Raw genomic sequence first — 23,609 nt, 5'->3', positions numbered from 1 at the left:
CTCATGTGCCTCACAACATGCTACAGATCGGTTGATCCCTCTAGCGACCAGATGCAGCCAACTCACATGCAGAGACCTACCTGATGCTAAAACCATACTGGCAACACGTATAGGACATGGGCAACCTGTCTAATTCAATTTTGCTCTGGACAAACAAGCTCCCAGAGAGCACGAAGGCCCTCTGATTGACAGGGCCAACCGATGGCAGATGGCTTGACAGATCATACTATGCTGACACAGCACTCTTCAGTCCCTTCTACGCCTGACAACAAATCCTCAGACAAAGGACCTTGCCATCACTGGACAAGACACACAGGCAGGAGACACACTGGACAAGATACACAGGTGGATCATCCCTAGACAGGTATGGTGACAGTGAGGGCCCTTCACTGCTGGTTCAAGCGCTGCACTAGCTGTCGAAGCTCAATCTCCGGCTTGCTCTGGTCCAGGGGCAGGGTGTTGAGGCCGCCATAGGCCTGCGGAATGAGCTCCTCATCCATCTCCTCTCTAAAGGCTGTCAGGGTGTCCTGCACACCGCACATCCCTGTCATGGGCGTGTCTCTGCGTTGTGGGGCATTTGCACTCCTTGCGAACAGAAATGCTGGCGACATTATGAACTAAGCACATGAAAATTACTTCATTTCTGTGAGTTGCTGAAGTGAAGGACATGTTTTCTGGGCAGGCTCACAATCCTGCTCATGTGGTGGCAACATTGCTCACCGTGAAGTAAGGATTGAGCCATGGGATCATGGTGGTGGGGGTGGGTGCATGGTGCGCACCTGCTTGTTGTGCAGCAGGATGATCTTCTTCCGGGTGCTGGGCGACAGCATGGGCTCCGCGATGCGCCACACCAGCGAAAAGAACCCCGGCGCATTCACCACAAAGTTCCTGCGCGCACACACCATGCCCACATCAAATCTGGTGGCCTCTTAGGCAGCTTCCTTGAGCCATTCGAGCAGCACAGCTGCTGCTTTACTGTCCGAGCAAAGCCTTCCTACACTATCGTTGTAATGGTGCCTCTGCAACAAGTCCGTGGCTGTTAAACATCCTCTCCCTCACTGGCTTCTTCACCAACAGCTGTCACCAGTATGCTGACAACATCCGAAATGTACGTCATGGGAGAGGAGCGATTCTGCTGGGGCTGACCTGTACAGGCGCTCGGGGTAGTTCGCAGCCACGATGCCCGCAAAGATCTTGACGTAGGACATTGCTTCGCTGCCCAAGTCAGACAACCCCACACCTGCATGCATGCTAGTTATGTAAAATGCACAGGGATTGCAGGGCTGCGTCATCTGCATCAGACGTGCAAAGCCTTGCTGCACAGAGTAGTGTGCATACCCATGAAGTGATCATAATGTGCTTTGCAGAGCAGATGCTCCGGACATGAGGCATGTCTGGTTGTGGCATCGTTCTCACCCTTCATGTCGACGATCCAGATGGAGCGGCCCTCAGGCAGCTTATTTGGGTCTAGCACTGTGTACATGTAGTCCTGCGCAACCATCCAATAAGCCTATGATGTCTATGAGGGATGTCTATGATGATTTTTTGTGCAGCTTGAAAGTGCTGCAGCACTGTATATGTACAAGCTGCTGTATACAACAGAAATAATACAATAAAACAATAATACAAAGGTGAATTGAAGTGCAGAAAGGGAGGCTGACCTGGACAAACATGACATGTCTCTCGTAGTCTTCTGGCGTCACGCCAGTTGCCTTCAGGGCCTTCAGCCCCTTCTTGATCTCCCCAATCTGCAAACACAGAGCCCCGATGATAAGCCGCAGCCTCAAGAAGTAGCTGGCCCGGCATGTTCCTCGCGCTCACTTTGCACACATCGAGCCAGGACTGTCTTCAAGCATCCTGCCTTGAATGTCATGTAGCAGATGCCCCACTAGAGGTCATCTGTGGCCTTGGGGTCCAGAGGAAGACACATGTATCGACAAGGTGCCCAGATTCCTGAATCCCCGATACATTACAGGAGATGGTGGCATCACACCCTCATGACCCAGATGGGGCGGCCGCTGTGGGAGAAGCCCAGCACGCCGTGGCTGAACAGGTCCTTGAAGGCCTCGTAGTGCGGCTGCGGCTGCTGCATGATGCTCTTGGCCTCCAGCTTCACCTCCCTCCATTCCTGCACCCCACATCAAGTACCCCTGGTCACCCCATCTCTTACCTACACAAGCACAACTTTCCAGAGGCCAGCAAACATTTGCCATTCACTAAAGCATGCCCATTTTCCTGCGAGTCACTTTTCTGCAAGTGGCATCTCTGCTGCTGTACCGCCTCATGCACCAAAGGGAGGAAACTAGACACGTAAGAGCAAGTTCTGTTCAATATTTTCATGGTACCACAACAACAAAGGGGACTCTAAATCAACTCAAGTCTAAATCAAATCAATTAGAGTCCCCTGACCACCATGGGCAATGATGAAGGCAGTCAGGGGGAATATATATAATCTAGAGGTTGCAGGGCATGATCGCCCGTTAATGAGCGTGCGCGCACCCGGCTGGCCTGGAGCAGGCGGTGGGTGGCGGCCAGGTCGTCGTTGGCGGCCATGAGGTAGCGCTGCGCTGTGTCGCGCGACACGCCGTGCGCTGACGTTAGCACGTCCAGCTTCGACTCGGGCTCCGCCGGCGTTATTCTCACCGCCGCACCCACGTCTGCCTCCAGGCTCGCGCCAGCCGCTGCACCGTCACGCAGACCCAGTTGTTTGCATCCAGTCTTTACATTACCGGTCAGGCAAGGACTTCTTCCATTGTACTTGCTTGCAATCCTAGTGGGACACTACAATGTACCTGGGAAAACAAATGTGTAATTGATGGCACAATGGCACAGATTTGCATGGCTAATGGAAGAAGCTGCGCTTCCAGAATGGCATCCCCTGCTGAGGCCCTTTGTGGGCAAGAGTTCCAGGGAGAGGCAAGGAACAACGCTCACCACACCAGTAGTCGTCCACAAGCTCTGCCCGCAGCAGAATCAGCTGCCATTTGCCGCTCAGGGCCCCCAGCTCCGCCGTCCCTCGGGACGCCACCTGCGCCGGCTGCGCGGCAGCCGCCCCCGAGGCGCGCAGCTGCGGCAGCTCCGGGAATCGCTCCCCTGTGAATCACCAAAACGCTTCAGCCTCACCGCTGTTCACACTGCGCTGCACATGCAGCAACATACGAACTGAAGGATTGTATTGACCTCCCAAAAACACTTTACTGTGCAAAACAGATGTTCTACACAGCTGCTGGCAGCATGCTGCATTTGTTGAGGTGGCAGTTGTCGCTGCACCTTTGAGCACGGCCTGCAGGCAGGCGGCGAGGAAGGTGAGGAGGCGCTGTGTGGCAAGGGGGTGCCAGCAGGCAGCCACGAGGAGGGCCAGGAGCGCCCACTGCAGCAGCAGCAGCCACTGGCCCTGCAGTAGCAGCGGCACTGCCGGCGCCGAGAAGCTGGCCGCCGTCAGCAGCGGCCCGTGCCTCTCACTCCCTGACCCTGCGCCCTCACAGGACTTTTTCTTGACTTGTGGCAGAGCGTATCAGGCCTTTTGATGCTGATTCAAATGATTTATTCGCCTGTGCTCGGCTGAAAGAGGCAAAAGTTAACATCAACGTGAAGTTTCACGCAGAACCTTACACCTTCACGAGCCTGCTGCCTGGAGCTTCCGTACACCTCCAGGGACCAATGACTAAATTGGTGGAAGTGCGACTAATTTTTTGATCTTGGACATGGATGGCACCAAGGAATTCTGATAGGTGACCGGTGATGGGGCGAGTGCCACACACCTGGAGTGAGGCCCTCAGGGGAGTGGGAGTGGCCGTTGGTGCGAGGCCATCCGGGCGCCGTATGCGCGGCGCGGTGGGGGGGGCAGCTGACGATGCAGTGCAGGCGGACCTGCTTGGACTTGCGCATCTTCGTGCGGCGCTCCAGCATCTTCACACTGCCCCCGCCGTTCACGCGCGACGTGAAGCTGTCCGCCGTCGAGTCTATGTCAGCACATTTGTCCAGTTAGTATGGCTGGGTCGTCCTCTGTGGTCACTTCATTAACACAGACCGCGCACTGTAGATTACAGAGGCATGCAGGAGCGTTTTGGAGGGCGAGAGGACGGCAGGCGACATAAAAAATGCGGCACCTGGCGTGGAAGTGGTGGAGGCTGGGCTGGGCTCGACTTCAAGGATGCTGTCGGCGGGTTGCCAGTCGCCAGAGGAGCCCGCGGCCTCAGCTGCCTCCTCCGCGGAGCCAGGCAGGATGCTGCGGCGCACCAGCAGCGACGTGTGACGCTCGACCGACCGCGGCGGCGGCCGCAACGTCACCCCCACAAACAGATGCGCCTCCTCCCCCTGCCACATTGCCATTTCGATTTATTCAAGCGGCTCAGCAGTACAGACTAGCAGCCGCTAAAAACGCACAGAATTGCGGAGGACTCAAGGTCCAACGCCACTTTCCTCATTTCTGGTGGGGAGATCTCTGTTTTTAAACCTTGTGTCCAAGCACTGAAGCCAGCACAGCAGGAAGGGCTGGGACTCATGAAAGAGAGCATTCTCTGTGCTGAGCCCTGTGCCTTGCGCTTGGATGTTAGAATATCAATACAGAGTCATTCATTGAGGGAGGTTGGACATGGGGAGGCACCTTGAGGAAGTGGCGCACAACCGGGAGGCTGATCTGCGCTGCGCCGCTGCCAAGGGGGGATGTCACGTAGACCACGACAACATCTTCTCCCGCACTTGCCATGGACCCATCCTATTGCAGGCCCAACATCAGCTTATGATTCAAAGTCTGACTGGCCTTGGCTGGCACACCTGGAGTGTGCACCATCTGTGAACTCCCTCCAACTAGGACAAATGCAGCCTACGCCTAAACGAGGAACAAATGAGAAGTCTCGCCTCAATGACTGCCACCGCAAACAACGTTCATGTCGGAGAAAACATGAGCCGTGAATGGTTCTCCAAGAGGGTGCTGAAGTGTGCTGAAGAGAGACAGAGCAGGGCCCCCCCCCCCAAGAGCAAGCACCTGGGGGTCGGCTGAGGGAGCGCTGTCCCAGGAGGCAGGAGCAGGGACGGTGACGCCCCAGGATGGATGCCCCTGCACGACGGCCTCCGCCGGCGCGGCGCCCGGGGCGGGCCGGCGGTGAGTCACTAGCAGCACCTGCGGCGGCCCCGGCAGCGGCAGCTGGCGCCCGAGGTGGCTCATGCCCTGGCAGTAGTGCTCCACCGCCCGCTCCACCTCCGTCACCAGCTCCATCGCAGCCTGTGACGCCAGTCTCACATCTCACCTTTTTTGCACAGCATAGAGTCACTGTTGGATACTTCGCTGATCTCTCTCGGACCCTCCTGGGTTAAGATGACCTCCTTTGGGCCCTTCATGATGATTATGAGAGCAAGGTGGTAGGAGCGCATGTGATGCAGCATTGATGCAAACTAAAGGGTCGGCGTTGGAGACGACGGCGGTGGGGGCAAGTGCATGCTTGACACTCTGTTGAGCCTGACAGTGAACCCTGCACAAGGGGGAGCTTTCTGCTCCTATAGGGGCTGCCTCGTCCCACCGTTTCGGTGCTGAGCAGGAAGGTGACTGCGAGGGCGTTGGCGACAGGATTGCGCGACAGCTCCTCCACTCCCAGGCTGTTGGGCCTGTAGAACACCGTCACCTCCTCCGCCTCGCGCTCTATCCTCAGCACCTACCACACCACACGAGTGCTTGCTCTTCCGCTCCTGGTGGATGCAAGGCATGCGCACACCATTGCCTTCCCCATCAGCAAAGATGAGCTGGCTCTGAACAGTAGCAGCAATGCACAGCTGAAATGGACACAGCAGGGTCCCACCTGGCTGTACGCCACATCAGCAGAGAAGGTGTTCTGCTCCACATCGACGCCAGAGAAGCGCACTAGAGAAGGCCCCTCTTGAGGTGTCTGCTGAGGTGTTGTGGGAGCGGCCAGATCGTCTGCGCATTGAACATTCTACCATAAAGAACCCACGCTGCAGGAGGGCAAAGTTGACCTGCGGTTGGTGCTGCTGATTGATGAGAGCGCGATGGCTGCAAAAGAGATTGTGAAGAATTGCTAATAAGAAATCACTGTCACCTTGAGTGAAGGGGCTGCGCATGGGGTGCCCGTTGCCGCCAGGGCTCGGTTGGCTGATGCGCAGGGGGCTGCTGGCCGCCGGGCCGGCTGCATCCTTGGCGCGTCGGAAGCTGCCGCCCTCGACCTCGCCGTCGCTGGCCGGCAGCACCTCGGGCAGGTGCTGCGAGCGGCTGCGGCCGTGCTGCAGCACCCTCCTGTGCACGTCGGGGCTCACGCTGAGGCTGGGGCTGGATCCCAGGCTAGGGTCCCGGTCCGGCGAGGACGCCTCGCCGCCCGTGATGGAATCTGCGTTCTCTTGCTCCACTAAAACACCGATGTTCGGGCCGCTGGCCGCGCGGCGCATGCGGAGCATGCCGAGGCGGCGGCCGCCGCCGCCACCGCCCGGCCCGGTCCGGCCGGTCTCCCGGTCGGCGCGCGCGGCCGCCTTGGCGGCGTCCCGGTGCACCCGCGCGGCGGCGCGCTCCTCCTGCTTGAGCGCGCGCAAGGCCGCCTTCTCCTCCTCGCGCATGGCTTTGGCCGCCGACCTCTCGGACGCCTTGTCGACGCTCGGCTTCACCTCCTCCTCCACCACCCCGATGATCAGCCGGTCGACGCCTGCAACAAGCCGCATAATGGTCACGCTTTGTTGGGATGCAACTGGCGGGCACTGTAGAGCTGCAGTTGCATGAGCACTTGGCGGGCTTTATGGACCTTCATACCCAATATGAAGGCTGGGGAAGCACACCTATGACGAGGATGGCGTCCTTGCGGATGTGGTTGGTGGCTGGGCTGCCCGGAGGCCGGGCGTTGCCCCGGCGCAAGAAGCGGCGCCGCTTCTTGGCGGGGCACATCTGCTGCAAGCGCACGCTGTGGATGCTCTGATTTGATAGACCATTCGCGAGGGGCTGAAAGGATGCCAGATCCACCACCACTCGCTCCGCTGGATCCCCACTCGACATATCTCTCCTCCGAGCCTGCGGGGCAGGTTGGCTCACCCTTAAGCATCTGCCTGGAGGGAGTCGGCTCAATTTGAGGGTATTTACTCAGCGGGAGCACAGCATTTTGAATATTCTATACGTACTGGTGGTGGGGATGTCAAAGGAGATCGTCCTTCCGTATGGTGTAATCCCCCCACCAGGTCAGGATGGACATGTGTGCTCAGACCTAGCTCGGTACAGTGGAGGCTGAGCGCTCCAAAATAGGCTGCCTGACAGTACAGTAGTTTGTACAACCCAATGAATGTATGTTGCTATGCAAGATAGTCTCCAGGGGGACACAGTCACGTCATCAACACCAGGGTTTTAAGGTATGGCGTGCCACATGAGGCCATCGAAGGCTCGCATACTCTTAAATTAAGACACTGCAGGCATCCTGAGCCTTGATCCCGGTTTAGGTGGGGCGTTGTTCGGTCCATTCCACTCTTTGTAAACCTCGGAAACGTCATGAGGATGGTATATACCACTGAGTACCACAAGATCGAGACAAGCCCGAACTCAGGTAAACAAGTTGTACCATTTCACGCTTCTGCACATCGCGATCAAACCTGCAGGCCCTCCCTACACACAGAATCATGATGCAAAAATTCTCGCCAACTGTTGAGTCATACAATGACTCACTGCAGCGGCCTGATACTTTATTTACCCCCGTTTGAACCAGTCGATCTCTGTTTCTCCTTTCCATTGTTTTCAGAGAACATTCACCAAGAATCTGTAGATTCACTGTTATTCTCTAAGAAGACTGCAACAGCTAATCAGATACCACCTTAAACGAGGGACACGTTCAGAATTTGTCCCTGTGATTGATTAATTTGCCACGGGCAAAGCTGGCTCCATCTCTTAGAGTTTATTACGTTATTGTAGCGCATAGAGCTCGTCTCAGATCGCCTGGGCCCCTTATCCGGGGCGGCTGTGCGCACGATGCTGTCCTCAAATGAGAACGTCGGACCGAGTCCAGGACATACGCTATTCGGCGGTGCCAATAGCAACGATGCCAAGATACGGCTGCTAGAGCGCCGATTGCGTGGTGACATACCATCGCCCAGGAATCTGTTCCGTGCAGGCAGCTTCGGCGGACAGGCGAGCCAATGTCGTCTTCACTTGGCCTTCTTTTTATTAAGATCAAAGTCGCATGACTCTTGTCATTGAATGCTATTATCTTGTGAAGAAAGTTTGTTTCACCTTACGGATGTCCTCGGTCAATTGTATCTATTTGAGCATGTTTGCTTGCATCTGGCTGAAATATGTGTGGGAGCAGGACGTGTCAGCCGAAGGGTTCCCTGTGCCATGCTTGCCCATCGGTACATCTCCGTTGAGAACCACTGTCACGGCCTCTGAGGACTCAGAGGCTGCAGAGACCAGCAGAGGGGCGTTCAGTGTCATGTCCCGCCAGGACTTCCCTTTGAAGAGGAAGCTCTCAGACGCCATGGGTGCTCATCCATTCCCAGAACCAAGCAGGTACAGGTCGCTGACAATCATTTGGCAAAATGCAGGCGCGCAAGAAAGCTTCAAGCATTGAGATTTGTCGCATCGCTAAAATTGCGTTGTGACAGCAGGTAGAGTGTAAAGAAAAGGTCTCTTCCAAATTATTCGTGATATCTGAGGGTATGCAGCTCTTTGCACAGGCAAAGACGGCGGAGCAGCTCTCCGGGTGCCCCGAGTCTTGGGGGCCAGGGAAGAGGCGGCAGGCCACCCTTGCACGAGGCGCCTGCAGCAATCTCTGATGCCAGCCCAGGCGTCCCAAAGGTATAATGCTGCTGCTTACCTCAGTATTCCGTTCCCTGTTATTTGTATTTCATCATCGCCTTATTCCTCTCATCTCCAGTCTTGACTAGTGCAACATCAAACATTTCATACTGGGTTGGTGCCCTCGCAGGCACTTGGGAGGACCACGCCCATGTCACTTGCAAAGGGGTTGGCAGCGCAGCAGCAGCATCAGCACCAGCGCAACACCATGACAAAGTACTTCCCGGTGCTGCAAGATGGCGCGAGCAGCCGCGGCAGCGAGCAGGCTCTGCAAGGGCAGGCCCTGCCAGGGCAGGCCGGCAGGGGCCGCTCCGAGGCAGTCACATCGCCGCTGACGGCGGAGGCCGCCTGCCAGACCGAGTTGGCGCAGTGTGCAGCTGAGCAGGCCAGGGTGCAAGCGCTGCAGGCAGAGCTGGAGCAGCTTCGCAGCGAGGCAGCTCAACTAAGGTGCCCCAAATATCTACTGGGCCCTTCTTCTTTCTGTGACGTTATACGGGAGTGGCGGTCTCCATGATGGACCATGTCAGACACCGCTCCTGAGGGCCAAAGAGCTTGGGAATTGAGGCTAAGCTTCCAAGAAATGGCATCCTCATTTATTGTCACAGTATAGAACGAAACACGAAACAACCTGTGTAATGCAGGTTGGATAGAGCCGGCACGACTGAGCGGTTGGAGGCGGCGCAGAGCCAGGCGGGGGAGTTGGACAGCCAGGTGAAGGACCTGCAGCAGCAGCTGGACAAGCAGAAGGCGGCTGCTGCGCAGCGGGAGGCGGCCTCGCGGCAGCACCTGCAGCGGCTGGCCATGGAAGCAGCCCGGCGCGAGCGCGAGGCTTTGCTGTTGCGCGTGCAGGACGAAGGCGTGCGCATGGGCAGCCTCAGCGTCATGCGAGCCGGGCCCATTGGTGAGCATCCCACCGCCACTGAGCCACTGATCCGCAGCTCTGTCAAGGGGAGTGGAAGAATCTGTCTGACTCAGATTGTCTGTGGGTGGTCTTGCAGTGTTCATCCCTTGCACTGCTATCCTGCTCAGAGGACTGCCTGCCTAGTGCTACTTGCTCATTGCAGCATCTATATGCACAGCAAGTATATGATTGGCATGCGCCTTGCCCTGTCATTGCGGTAAACTATTGCTTGCGTTGCATTGCAGCGATTTTCACTTCCTTGCATTGGTGATGGTCAGTTGCCTGTACAGTAAAAAATTTTAAGGTGCGATTTGGTTTGCAACGTGGTTATTAATGCGCGAACAGGGCTGAGGGAGGTGTGGGAGGAGGGCCGAGCGTTTGTGGATCTGGCGGGGCGGCAGGCAGCAGTGGCGGAGGCGCGCGCGGCCATCGAGGGAGCGCGCAAGGCCATGCGCAAGAAGCTGCCGCCGCCTGAGAACACACTGTCGCAGCCGGGGCCCTCCCAGCACACCGGCCAGGACTTCCTCTCGCCAGAGGAATATGTTGAACAGGACGAGATCTTCAAGGTGTGTCTGCAGCCGTCCTGCATTTTGTCTGAACAATCACTGTTGGAAGATTAATGACATGTCTGATTCATAACTCTGATTAATAACAGTGACAATAACATACTTCCAATAACATGAAAGTTCTTGGAGTTGAGTCTGTCCCTTGCCATGCCGGCATGTTGTACATGCATCATTGCAGGGTGATACTTTGGGATGGATGCAAACGTAGTTTTGCATGATCTAATGGCTGCTGGTTGCGTGTGTGCAGGTGCGCATCGCTGCCCTGAAGCGTGAGGAGGACAGCCTGAACAAGGAGAGGGAGCGGCTGGAGGCGGAGAAGGCCCGCCACATCAGGTCCGTGGTCACTGAGAAAGCCTGCTTTGAATTCATTATTACAGCAACACCTTTGATGGCAGGGACCATAAAACGTGAATCAGTTTTTACATATATAACACGACTTGTGGAACAAGTGTCTGAGGCAGTGGTGGTGCAGGGAGCTGAAGCGGCTGAAGGAGGAGGAAGGCAGCAGGTTCAGGGACAACCCTATTTTGGCGAAGCGTTACCTGCTGCTGCGCCTGCTGGGGAAGGGCGGCTTCAGCGAGGTCTTCCAGGTGCACTATATCCTCTTACTCCAGTCAGTTTAAAGCGAGAATGACCACAATGTCCTAAATATTACATCTGGCTTGCATTATAGGATGAGAAGACACGAAGGCAATATCATGAACTGTGCACCGCCAGTATGCTGCCTGCTGTCTTCATGGTGCACACACATGCATTGCAGTGCAGTTTTTCAAGTACTCCATCTATTACCGCCGTAGGATCATGGTGATTTAAAGGGTGTACAGCTATCTGAAGGCATGTTACAATGTACATGTGCAGGCGTTTGACCTGACAGAGTTGCGGGAGGTGGCGGTGAAGATCCACCAGCTGAACAGCTCCTGGAACGAGGCCAAGAAGGCGTCCTACGTGCGCCACGCCCTGCGCGAGTACAGCATCCACCGCGGGCTGGCGCACGCGCGCATCGTGGCGCTGCTGGACATCTTTGAGATCGACGCCAACACCTTTGCCACCGTGCTCGAGCTCTGCACCGGCGGCGATCTCGACACCCACCTCAAGGAGCACCAGGCACGTTGCAGTCCCCCTGATGCCTCATTTGAAGTCACTGGTGTAGGTCGTGAACCCATAGTTTCCTTCCAACGCCTGCCAATTGCTGGGACATCCATCGGCATCATGCACCAATGCGACGCCGTATCTTGTTCAGATGCGCTGCCTGAAATTGAGAAGTTGTCAACACCTGCCTTCCTGAAGCTCTACCTCGTTGAACACTCCCTGCAGTATGATGCAGGACCAGCAGCAGTTGGGGCCATTGTGCCGAAGCGGAATTTGTGCATGTGCGCGCAGGTGCTGCCGGAGAAGGAGGCGCGTGTGATAACAGCGCAGGTGGTGCAGGGGCTGGCCTACCTCAACGAGGCCCCCCGCCACATCATCCACTACGACCTCAAGCCCGCCAACATCCTCTTCGACACCTTCGGCCAGGCCAAGATCACAGTGAGCGCCACCTCCATTCACCCCTTTTTGTCTTTTCTGCCTTGTCTTTCCTCCACAACGCTTGCACGAGCCGCTGCATGCATGACAATGATGGAGATGTACAGTGGATCCTGGGGTCCCAAATGTTCAGAATTTTCCGCCAAGGCCGTGCTTCAAGAGTTTCAAAGCTTCTGCTGTGGTTCATCAAAGAATATGAGTATTCTTGCAGCATCAGCGAGTTCAGAGGATATAAGGGAAGTGAGGGGCTGTGCTGCGCAGGATTTTGGGCTGAGCAAGATAGTGGAGGAGGGGCAGTCGCGGGGCATGGAGCTGACCAGCCAGGGCGCTGGCACCTACTGGTACCTTCCCCCCGAGTGCTTCCAGCTCGGCTCCCGGCCTCCGGTCATCTCCAACAAGGCACGCCTGCACCAACCCCTGCCTTCACACAAGACTCCCGTGTGCTGGCCTCCTCAGGGGACTCTTGAAAATCTGTTTTTGTGTCCCCTGACCTCTTTGTTGGGCAACACACATGGTCGAGGGGTGTGTGCACAGGGGCACAGGGGCTTCTATTTCAACTTGGTGTCAATGCATCCTTCTTATTTCAAGAAACGCACGGAATTAAACCATCCAAGTGCCCAAAGCTGCCACTCCAAGGGGCAAAAGGACACTGCCTGATTTATCCCCTCAATTGAGAAGGTGGCTGAGGGGATGTGGGCATGTTGCAGGTGGATGTGTGGGCGGTGGGAGTGATGCTGTACCAGATGGTGTTTGGCAGGCGGCCCTTTGGGGAGGGATGCAGCCAGGAGGAGATCCTGCGCGATGACATCATGCTCAACGCGCGCCAGGTCGCCTTCCCTGCCAAGCCCGCCGTCTCGGCAGAGTGCAAGGAGTTCATATCCAAGTACGCAGCCCCACGCCTGAATTGCTGAGGTCCTGAAGCATCCCATGCATGCTGAAGCACAACTGACACTTGAATGCTTGCATTGTTCTCAGTAGTGTCCAGCTTATGCATTGCAGTATGGCCACTGCAATATGTGATTGCCTGGAAACGACTGTGCTGGAATGTGGGCATACATGTAGAAGTGGCCATGATTAGCATTTTTTTCAGTGTTGACACCGTTGCTGCAGGTGCCTCACATACAGGCAGGAAGAGCGGCTGGACGTGATGGCGGCTGCAGCACAGCCCTACCTCATCATGAAGCGCTCACGTCAGGGCTCTGCGGCTGCAGCTGCGGCGTCGCCGGCGCCAGCACACAAAGCAGCCTAGCAGTTGCCTTGGCCGGAGTTGCTGTAGGGTGAAGAACGAGTAAAATGAGTACCGAACAATACCAAACATATAAAAGGGGTGTGCGCATGCACACTTCGCAATGCACTGCGCCTGCAGGCCAGCTGGCAGTTCCCCGGGGACCATTGTGACAGTTCAAATGTATGCATATGGTACTCTGAAACTTTCATTGAATGCTCCGAAATGAGTCATTGCCAGACAGCACTGTAAAACATCTAGCTAGTCTGCCTGGGTGCACCTGGCATCATGTGATCTGGACATAAGGATGACACATAAGCTTGATTGAATTTGTAAAAAATTGAAGGAGATCACGCCGCCGCGGGCGGCCAGCATGATGCGCCCGCGGCCGCTGATCATACTACGATGCATGATCATATGATGCATGCATGCATGATCGAGCGGGCAGCGCTGTCAGACACTGCACTCAGAAGCCACTGGTCTTTCTTTGTTATCCAATCTGGCGCATCCCAGTAGCACAATTGTGTTGCTTTCGGAAGGATGCCACTGAAAGCATGCACATGTCACGTGGGCACTTGTCATCGCTGAGTAATATGAGGCCTCCTGTCTTGAGGCGCGCGTTTGACCTTGCCTCGAATTCATCAAACACTGAGGAGCAAGGAAACCGAAAAATTAGAGATTACAGTGCAACATCGAGGTGGTGTGCTACATCGAGAGATGTAAAGGCATTTTATCAGACCCAAACATCACTCACGCGCTTTCTCGGCTCAGACAGGTAATAAGTTGCAGAATCACATAATAAATGACAGTAAACTTAGTAGAAAGCTTTTCTTTCTTCATTTGATGCAGTGCCTCCTGAATCGATGCAGTATAAGGATATGCCACCGGCGAACGCTGATTCAAACACCCCTTCTGCGCGCAGAGACTTCGTCTACGATTTAACATGGGATGGCACTTTGATGTGAAGACCACGTGATTTGACTGCATTGTATGGTCCCTCTGCAGGGGAGTTTGACCAGGAGCTGGTTCCCATCAGGAACACCTTCTGTCGCAGGTGAGCAAGTTTTGACAGAGAGCCATCCTTGGAGGGTGGGAAGACTGGAGCGCTGAAAGATCCTTGTGCCGCATGCTGCAGGTTTGCGGGCTCCAGAGCATGTCTGTGAAGCTGGGGGCGTCACTAGCTAAGGACGCTCTGCACAGCTGTGCAGGTGAGCCGAGCCATATGCATGCATCCTGCTGCACCAGCATGATGATGTCAATCTGCTGGGACAGCTCTTTGATCATCAAAATGTGAAGCCTATGTGTCCACATGCAGATTTTGCTGAAATGAAGGCAGAGGAAGGTCAGGGTGCCGCCACAGTCAGGCCACCTGGGCAAGCAGAGTCTCTTGGTGGAGGCGAGCACAGCACTGCGTGCAATGGGACGCTGGCAGCATTTGCACCGCCCATGCCCAAGGCAGAGACCATGCCAGCGCAGTGCTGCAGCAAGGATGAGTCCGAGCTGCCACCCACAGCTATCCGAGCAGCTGCTGCCCTTGCTGCAACAGCGAGGGCGCAGGCTGCTGCTGGCACGTCCAAAGCTGCGGACCCAGGAGCCCCTCTCATCAGGCGAAGCAGCAGGGAGTCAAAAAGCAGAATTATCATGGTGGGCGCTCTACATGGTGCTGCGAGCGCGGATGTGTCTCCCTTGGATACCAGTGATTGGAGTTGTGTGTCGTTGCTCAAAGAGTGTCTTTAATTACAAGTGTTGGACAGCCACTTTGTCTCTTCTCTCAACGAGTCTCTTCTTCCAAATGACGCGGTCAATGTGTTACTGACCAAGGCGCTTGGATGGTCATGCCAGGTGGACGGGCATCCTGTGCTGAGGTCAAACAACTATGATCTGGAGAGCGGGGAGCGGTCTGTGTTTGAGATGGAGCTAAACAGTGAGTGCTCCGCTCAATTTGCATCCCTGAAATCCCGGAGAGAAGCAATTGTGGATACTTATGACGTTCTCACAAGCATGCATGCTGGTAGGGGAGCCATGGTCGTCGGATGCAGAAGTGAAGGTCAGAGTGGAGAGGCCCATGTCGTTGAAGCGCGAGATGCCATTCGTAGTTCGGAAGCCGCACAAGCAGATAAACGCTGCAGAGCAGGTGAGCGCTGAATCAGACTTCTATCATTTCATGCAAGTAATCAGGCATGCAGCATGTGCCTTGCATCACAATTGCTCCTGCTCTGGGACACCTTAAGTTGAAGCTTTCCCATAGCAAAAGACTTCCGGATTCTCGAATTTGGAAGAATGTTAGCGACTCTGATTGTTCTGTCAAACTAAATGTAGCTGGGGTGCGGTGCCAGGTGCGGCACGAGCACAATACCAGCATCCGCTCGGCTGCGTCGGCCATGGAGGGCCGCCGTGCGCAGTTCTTCAACCGCCACATGGCCGTGCTGGCGCCCTTCATAACACCGCGTGCAGTCAACGCCATACGGCAAGTCCCTTGCTACTATTGGACCCCTGCTGTCACACCTGTGTAACACCTGATGATGTTTTTGGCGCTCGCTCTTCTGCAAACAAGGTAGTGGCTCAGTGCACAGAACCATTGTTGGGGCCATCAGCGGAGAATTGTTGTCCATTCGTCCAGCACACGGTGCCCTAGTGCTCTTTTTGGGCTTGCTATGTGCTTGTGCTACCTTTAGCGGATGGTGTATTTGGCGCCTGCTGTCCGGAGGAGAGTCTGGAGGAGAAGTCTGAAGGCGCCAATGAGACGTCGATAGTTCACAGCATTCTGCGGATGTGGCAATTGAAGGCGCTTCCATGGCTTGTGCAGGGAGAAGGCGGCGGCGCACGACGCAAGCAAGGATGCAGTGCCGGAGGCGGTGGAGGCGCAGCCAGAGTGCGTGGTGGGCACCATGCGCGAGTACCAGGTGGAGGGCCTGCGCTGGCTTGTCTCGCGCGTCGGCGACTCCGGCGTCAACTCCATCCTCGCTGATGAAATGGTGCGCCTCGGCACCTGTCTTTTCAGAGCGTCAATTTCCTCTGCTGGACGCTTGCACTCTATAGACAAGCGATTGCTATGCGGGATGCTTAGCAGCCTCCCCAAGCAAGTTTGACGAGGAAAGAGGTCTGTGAGCACTGGCAGCCTGCACAAGAGGTGGCAAGCAGCCTGCGATTTAACCCACATACCTTTCATGCATGCTTGCTTGCTCCTGTGCACATCCTCGTTGCAGGCACGGTGGGAAGCCATGCTTATCTTTTACCTTGGTTAGAAGTTGCAAGCTTGGGAGGCCCACGCGTGAGAAGGCATGCTGACGGGGTGTCCTGGGCTGGCGAGCGCAGGGGCTGGGGAAGACGCTGCAGACGATAGCGTTCCTGGCTTACATGCAGACGGTGCGGCGCGTGGCGGGGCCCTCGCTGGTGGTGGTGCCCATGTCCGTCCTGTCCAGCTGGACTAAAGAGTTTGCACGATGGGCGCCCCACCTGCGCGTCGTGCGCGTGCACACCAGCTCCCCAGAGGACAAGCTGCGCATCCGCCGAGAGGTGCGGCGGGCACCTTTCCAAGCTTGCTCTCTGCTCTGCTAATTGTTTCATGGTCATGGCCCTCCTGCCTGGGGCACTCTCCTCTCATCCGTCTGTATCTTTCTGACCTGGTCATTTGTGATGAGAGGCATACGGTCAGCCTTACTGATCAGCAGTGGTGCCTACAATTACCTGGTTGAAAATGCAGAAAGGCGTTTCTGATGTCATGCTAGATTGGCTGGGTCATTCTTAATTGATATTAGATGGGTCCTTTCTTAATTGATGCCGGATGTTTGCATCACAATGGGGGTCATCTCAGCGTGACCCGCTGCATGCGAGTGCAGGTGCTGGCGAATCCCTCATCCTTTGACGTGGCGGTGACCACCTATGACATGATGAGCAGCAAGGACCTGGGGAACTCCTTGAGCCGGACCATTGCCTGGCGCTACCTGGTGCTCGACGAAGGCCACAAGATCAAAAACGAGCTGACCCAGGTCGCGCAGAGGATGCGCCATGTCAGGTGAGCGCCCTTGGTATTTATGACGCCTTGCACATATATATTGCTTTGGAAATGCTTGTGCTGTGTCCTAGCAACTTCCTGCACTTCCAGTAGCCATAATTTCATAAACATTTCCAAACAGGTGAATTTTGCGAATTAAATGCCTAATAGAAGTTACCAATATACATCAGAAATAGTTGGTGCTGCTCACTTCATTTTTCCAAGCATATGTGCCTGATCCTGATCCTGTGGTGTGCAGCTGCCAGAACATAGTGCTGCTGACGGGAACGCCGCTGCAGAATAACCTGCATGAGCTGTACGCGCTGCTCAACTTCATGCACCCCGACATCTTCACCACCTCCGACCCCTTCGACCAGGCCTTCGACCTCACCAAGAACAGGTGCATACCCTTCTACCCTGCTGGCATCCCAATTGTGCTTCACCGAATTCTGCTGACCCCATTCTTGTGGCATCTGTCCTGGTAATTGGTGGATTCATAATGCTTGCCTGTGCTTGCAGGGTGGACAATGACGCGCTGGAAGCAGCGCACCGGCTGATTCAGCCTATCTGCCTGCGGCGCCTGAAGGAGGATGTGGAGAAGAGCTTGCCGGCCAGGGTGAGTTGCTCTTCCAGGGAACCTGCGAAAACCTTCTATCGTGCTCTTTGCCACGAGGGTAGCTGGCCCACTCGTCCACTATCCCCTTGTGCAATGGTGCTGCTCAGGTTTGAGGTCACCACCCAGTAGCTGTGCCCTTTGCTGATGAAGTCCTTGTAAGAATGAAAGATTTCAGGCATCAAATCGCCCGGTGTGGGTGTGCGAAAAATGGCAGGCATCAAAATGTCCGGTGTGGGTATTTGAAAATTGGCAGGCATCAAAATGTCCGGTGTGGGTGTGTGCGCAGGTGGAGACGCGCATTCATTGTCCGCTGTCGTCCATGCAGACCTTCTGGTACCGCCGCCTGCTGCTCAAGGACAGCGCCATGCTCAAGAGCCTGGAGACCGAGGTCACAAAGGAAGACGCTGTCAAGGTGACTGCAGCTCCTAAGTCACCAGACATGCTGACTGCTGCCTTCCGTGCATGATCAGCTATGCTGGCAATGTGACAGCAAGTCTTCAGATTTGTGTGCAGTGCTCACATCTGGTGGGGCATGAGCTATTCTGAAAAGGAAGATTGAAGCGTTTGGTGGGGTGGTGCAGTGTGAGCAGGGCAATGACGCGTGGAAGAAGCTGCAGGCGCTCTTCATGCAGCTGCGCAAGTGCTGCAACCACCCCTACCTCTTCCCGGGCGCAGAGCCCGACTTTGACGGCTCCCAGACAGGCGAGCACCCCTCCTCACGCAACAAATGTTCATCACACCCCATCGCTTGACATCACCTCACTTTTCTCAAGTCCATGCAATGTGCTTTTCACATCATACATTATAGTGTTTCATACTTTACATGAGCGGTGTTGACACTGATGCCTCACGCCTTCCCCTCCGGAGCCGAGTCAATGTCGTCGCACTTCCTCCCCTGTCCACACGCTTGGCAGGCCAGTACCGTCATACTGACAGCGGTAAAGGTTGGTTTTCCATGGTCTGCATGCCCAATGCTCGGGTGTTCAGCTGAGGCAGGCGGTGGTGCGTGCAGGGGAGGACATAGTTGAGGCGAGCGGCAAGATGGCGGTGCTGGACCGAATGCTGGCCATGCTGCACGCGCGGGGACACCGCGTGACGCTGTTCAGCCAATTCAACATCATGCTGGACATCATCGAGGACTACATGATCATGCGCGGCTACAAGTGCGCCACCCCTTCTCTCCCACCCTGCTCACTTTACACTATTCCAACAAGCCACAGCGCTCGCCAGGAACTGCTTTGTGCAGAAGAGAAGCACCTTTCTGTTGAGCGCTGGGTCTTCCTGGAATATTATAGCTCAAGCACCACGTTCAGAAGGAGGCTACCTTCTTGCAGAGCCTGGGCAGGATCTTTAGATGCCAGAATTTATGCCGAGCCCCTGTTTTCTATGGCTGCAAAGTGAAGTCCTGTTTGCTGGCCAGGTATGTGCGGCTGGACGGCAGCACGTCGCGCGTGCAGCGCATGATAGACATCAACCGCTTCAACATTCCCGGCTCCAATTTGTTCATCTACATCCTCAACACAAAGGCGGGCGGCCTGGGTGTCAACCTGCAATCCGCCGACACCTGCATCCTCTTCGACTCCGACTGGAACCCCCAGGTGCAAACTTCTCTTTTGCACGGTCCTTTCCCGAATGTGCTGCATGCTCTGTGGCACCATCACATTCACAGTATTCTTCTTAGATGACAGCCCTTGCTAGACACCAATGAACCTGGTGCCATGGCGAGAGGGAGCATGCATGCGAGCAAAAGGAGCCTACAACTATCATTGTCTCGCTTGTACACAATCTCCTGTTGGTGCATCTGTGTCTGGCTGATAGAGGTGTGGTATCCAGAAACGACTTCCACATTGGCAGGATACTATCGTGCTACACTGCAAGGAACTGAAGTTGTGAAGTCTCCTGCCACTTTTAATACCCATCCTCTGACAAGGAGCGTTGCTGGGGCGCATGCAGTGGGACCTGCAGGCGATGGCGCGCGTGCACCGCATAGGGCAGACCAGGACGTGCCACGTCTACCGCTTCTGCACGTCCGGCACCATCGAGCAGCGCGTGCAGCAGCGCGCCGAGAAGAAGCTCTTCCTCGACCAGATGGTCAACTCCGGCCACACCGAGAGTGCGAAGCACCCCTGCTGTTTGTTATTTGCCATGCATTCCATCACTGGTGTCGGCAGCACATTCTTGCTCTGGAATGCGTCCCCTAGGGACACTCCCAAGAATTATATATTCCTAGTGTGTGCAGGACAGCAGATGACGTGAGAGTGGTTCCAGGTCCCGCCAGTGCCCACCACTGCTGATTTTATTTGATGTGGTATACTTCTTTGCATACCAAAAGAAGTGACGGGGTGCAGGCGTGGAGGAGCTGGAGAAGCTGAGCAAGGGGGAGATGCTCTCCATGCTCAAGTTTGGCGCGGACCGAATCTTTGCCAGCGAGGAGGGGCAGGCGCCCACCGACAAGGAGCTGGCCGCCATCATCGACCGCTCCGTCAGCCTCGGCCAGTCAGGTGTGCGGGCATGCCTGCACTGCACGTGTCAGTTGGGGCTGCGGCGCAACCGAAATTTAGCATGCATGCTGTGACCCGGAACCCCAAGTAGAGGTCATTTGGTTCCACAAGGCCGGAGAATTACACTGCGAAATACATACCTGGGGCCTGCTTTAAACGGTGTTTTTGCCACAGAGGGCAAGAGTGGATGTGCCCCTTGATCTAAATCCACGACCGCCCATGCAGCATTGCTGCTTGTGGAAGTGTGCCAAGTTCAACGGGGAGTGAGAAGAGTGTGATTGCTGCAGCGGGCGTAGGTGCGGGGGAGTCCATAAAGGCGCAGGAGGCCGGGGCTGTGGCAGTGCCGACGGCTGCAGCGGCAGAGGAGCCCTCAAACCTGACCAGCAAGAAGCAGACGGCGGCGGATTTCAATGCGGAGCAGATCCCTCTCAGCAGCTTCATCCTGAACGGGGTTGACTACACCGCTGCCCGCTCTGTCAAGGTAGCCACCCTACTCCCCTCTGCTCAGCTCTTCACGGTGGTGGTCACATGCAAATTGCAGAGCTTGCATGCTTTTGACACATGCGAGCAGAAAGACAGCGAGGGCTTGTTATGGCGGTGACGTGAGCGAGGCTCAGCAATGCATGAACATGTGCAGAGCATCACGGAGGAGTGGAAGAATATGAGCAAGCGGAACGGGAATACCCGCCTGATCACCATCGACGGCTACCAAGTGCTCAAAGAGAACAACTACTCCCTAGAGCAGGTGTGCCTGCCTGCGCCTGCCCCGCACCCAGATACCAATGATCTTAATGCATCAGCAAGACGGCAGATGAAGCTGCTGTGCGATTGCCTGTGACACTCTGCACCTTGCTCCAGAAGCATTGTAATACAGTTGATATTCGGGTAGCTGATCATGCTGATGCCGGTTCTTGAAAGTTGTGTCTGACTGGGGCCCTGAATCTTGGGAATGGTTACATTGTCTCAGGGGGAGCCGAGCGTGTATGAGAGGGAGGCCAAGCTGGCGGCCCCCTATGTGGGCAGGCGCAAGCGCCAGGTGGCAGGCGTGGATTACGGCCACTCAGAGCTGTGCCAGGTGCGCCTTTTGGCATTTCTTTTTCCTCGATGGCAGTATCACCCTAAATTGTGGCTCCTTGTGACAGTCCACGTGCAACCAAGAGGGTCTGGCGTGAACGTGCACAGCTAAACCTGGAGCGTGTAAGGCGTATCAGGCTTGTATCACAGGCGTAAACAAAGAGTCCTGGGTGTCTAAGAACCGTACGTGTCTTGCGGCAGGTGTGCTGGGATGGCGGCTCGCTGGTGCTGTGCGACAACTGCCCCGCTGCGTACCACCCGGAGTGCCTGGGCCTGACCATGAGGGTGAGCCATGCACACTCGTTCTGTGGGTGACTTAAGGGAAGATGAACAGTGCAAGCTAACCTGAGGTGCAGAGGCATTCAAGCATGCAGCTGGTGGGGTGTTGGCTGTAGAGGAGGTACTGCCACTGTGATGCACATACAGCTGAGCCAGAGCACATCACAACTGCTGAGAGCCGATCCAATGCCTGGCCCTGCTCCCAGCATGATGCCCAAACACTCGGGTACGCATTTTGACAGTCGTGAGGCCTGACTTGCTGATTCTGGCGGGTGTGTGCAGGAGCTGGAGGCGACGAAGAGGTGGGTGTGCCCGCACCACCACTGCGGGGAGTGCGGGCGCACGGCCAGCAAGGCGGGCGGGCTGCTGTTTGCCTGCCAGGCGTGCGAGCGTGCCTTCTGTGAGGACCACTTGCCGCCCGACGCCCACTTCATCTACGACTGCCCCCGCTTCCAGCATGTCGGCCACGCCCACCCCAAACAGGCACGGCTCCTCCCTCTCTCCCCCTTGCATCTCCCGTACAGTGACACTGACGGTGGATTCACTGCGGATGCGGATCCACTCCAAGCAGGCGCGACTTCCCCCTCTCTCCCCATCTCTTGCATCTCTTCCGCACAGACTCCAGTGACGCTGACGGTTACTTGAGTAGTAATGCTGCAGACAAGCAAGACAATATCACAATCCAATAGCAATACGTAAAGCTGTATGTATTGTGATCTGAAAGTTGCAACCCACCTGTGACTGAACCTGCAGACTTCTTCGAATCAAGATGATAGACTGTATTCAAAGAACGAGGAACCTGTCAAGTTGTGAATTATTCTGCCTTTGCATGTCCCCTTGTTGTGCATGCTCGCAGCACCCTCCAACTCATTATATGCCACATCTCTGCACTCTCCTGCTTTGTCGGGAGCTTGTTGTCGTTGCGCAAAATGGGCCCAGCCGCTGGATTTTAGGATAGCCCCAACTGGGTCAGCTCTGGGAACATGATGCAGATCCAGAGAATCCTGGCAATCATTTGCTGGGTCCGGCCTGCTCACCTGCACAGAGCTTCCAGGCGACACGTTTTCTGTTGGAGCCTATTGGATTTGCAGTGTGCTGAAAAGTCAGTCGGCACCAGGTGGGTGGGAAGCAAGTTTGAGTGTCTGGGTGTGTGCTTTGCAGGCGTGCTACATTCACTGCAGCAAGCGCTGCCAGAGCTATGTGGAGAAGGAACCGGATGTGTTTGACGGCGAGAGACTCGCGGTTGCAGCAGCAACCAGCTCAAAGCGCCAGCGCTTATGAGCAGCCAGTTCACTTTGTCCGTATGAGTTTATGCTCTGCCGGTGTGCTGTCAGCATGCAGCAGCACCTGCAGCATCAGAATGCATCTGCTGCTGAAGTGCGCCGTTTAAAGGACAGCCATTAGCAGTGATCAATCAGCATGTGCCTCAATTGGGCGGGGAAGTGGGGGGGTCAGGGGGTCTTATATCAAAAGAGGACAAACAGAATGAACGAATTGCTGCAGGCTACAACCTGCTGCCTGAGCACTGCTGTATTATTCTCTTGAACGTTCACTTATGGAGCTGGTCAGAGGGCCCCTCTGTGAGGAGGCTGACTGGTTGTGTGACTGTGCTGGTGCTTGCTCTTGATTCTTGCTAAAGATTGATGTCTTCATAAATGAACCATATGGGTATTTACAATACGTAGGGTTCTTGCATCATTTGAAGTGTTGTGGCTTGACCCTGTTGTTACCTAGTGGCTGCACAATGTGTGCATGCTGATTAGTCTCATGATGTGGCAGAGCATGTTTGTGAGCTTTCTGTATGGGAATTGTCCTGCAAGGATGCATATATTGACTACAAGTTGCAGCGGCCATGGCATTTGGTCGTGTCTGTTTTGGGCAGTCGGAAAACATGGCTGTGGCGCAAATGTCCTCCATCGCAACAGTCCACATTGCAACCGCACGTCCTGCTATAATACTACCACTGGTCCTGCAGCAATGCTTTGTACGGTATACCAGCTAGCTAGCGTAGGTTGGAAATTCTACTGATGCCATCATGGATGCCATGATCAGTGATCAACTGGAGTTTGCAAGCTGAGCAGCGACAGTATTGTCCGCCTGAGGATCATTGCAAAGCATTAGCTGCAGCCGCTGCAACCATGATGTTTGATTATTGT

General features: G+C 55.5%; 3 protein-coding genes across 3 annotated transcripts; 2 read left to right on the top strand and 1 right to left on the bottom strand.

Moving 5' to 3' along the window:
• Positions 1-386: 386 nt before the first annotated feature.
• On the bottom strand, positions 387-6,991 carry COCSUDRAFT_44590 (hypothetical protein; the record flags this gene model as incomplete). Its single annotated transcript, XM_005644262.1, has 17 exons — positions 387-527; positions 780-888; positions 1,147-1,240; positions 1,417-1,489; positions 1,662-1,748; positions 1,994-2,128; positions 2,500-2,681; positions 2,935-3,093; positions 3,271-3,471; positions 3,762-3,962; positions 4,110-4,317; positions 4,607-4,717; positions 4,988-5,224; positions 5,520-5,651; positions 5,796-5,914; positions 6,054-6,647; positions 6,778-6,991. 17 exons carry the CDS (start codon positions 6,989-6,991, stop codon positions 387-389), a joined length of 2,997 nt encoding a protein of 998 aa, XP_005644319.1.
• Positions 6,992-9,574: 2,583 nt separating this feature from the next.
• On the top strand, positions 9,575-12,675 carry COCSUDRAFT_38165 (kinase-like protein; the record flags this gene model as incomplete). The annotated part of the gene is made up of 8 exons (XM_005644261.1): positions 9,575-9,674; positions 10,020-10,240; positions 10,488-10,573; positions 10,713-10,830; positions 11,099-11,344; positions 11,621-11,767; positions 12,026-12,163; positions 12,472-12,675. The coding sequence occupies 8 exons, from the start codon at positions 9,575-9,577 to the stop codon at positions 12,673-12,675; spliced, it is 1,260 nt and encodes a 419-aa protein (XP_005644318.1).
• Positions 12,676-14,484: 1,809 nt separating this feature from the next.
• On the top strand, positions 14,485-20,174 carry COCSUDRAFT_31120 (hypothetical protein; the record flags this gene model as incomplete). The annotated part of the gene is made up of 15 exons (XM_005644260.1): positions 14,485-14,633; positions 14,832-14,913; positions 15,005-15,123; positions 15,326-15,456; positions 15,796-15,964; positions 16,305-16,505; positions 16,829-17,004; positions 17,243-17,383; positions 17,503-17,599; positions 17,886-18,005; positions 18,190-18,328; positions 18,612-18,762; positions 19,020-19,197; positions 19,553-19,712; positions 19,948-20,174. The coding sequence occupies exons 1-15, from the start codon at positions 14,631-14,633 to the stop codon at positions 20,172-20,174; spliced, it is 2,094 nt and encodes a 697-aa protein (XP_005644317.1). The 5' UTR covers positions 14,485-14,630.
• Positions 20,175-23,609: the final 3,435 nt, after the last annotated feature.

The sequence above is a fragment of the Coccomyxa subellipsoidea genome, assembly GCF_000258705.1.
Source record: "Coccomyxa subellipsoidea C-169, whole genome shotgun sequence".
NCBI classification, from domain to species: domain Eukaryota; kingdom Viridiplantae; phylum Chlorophyta; class Trebouxiophyceae; family Coccomyxaceae; genus Coccomyxa; species Coccomyxa subellipsoidea.
The sequence above is the reverse complement of the archived record's forward strand: the minus strand, read 5'-3'. Positions and strand labels throughout refer to the sequence as shown.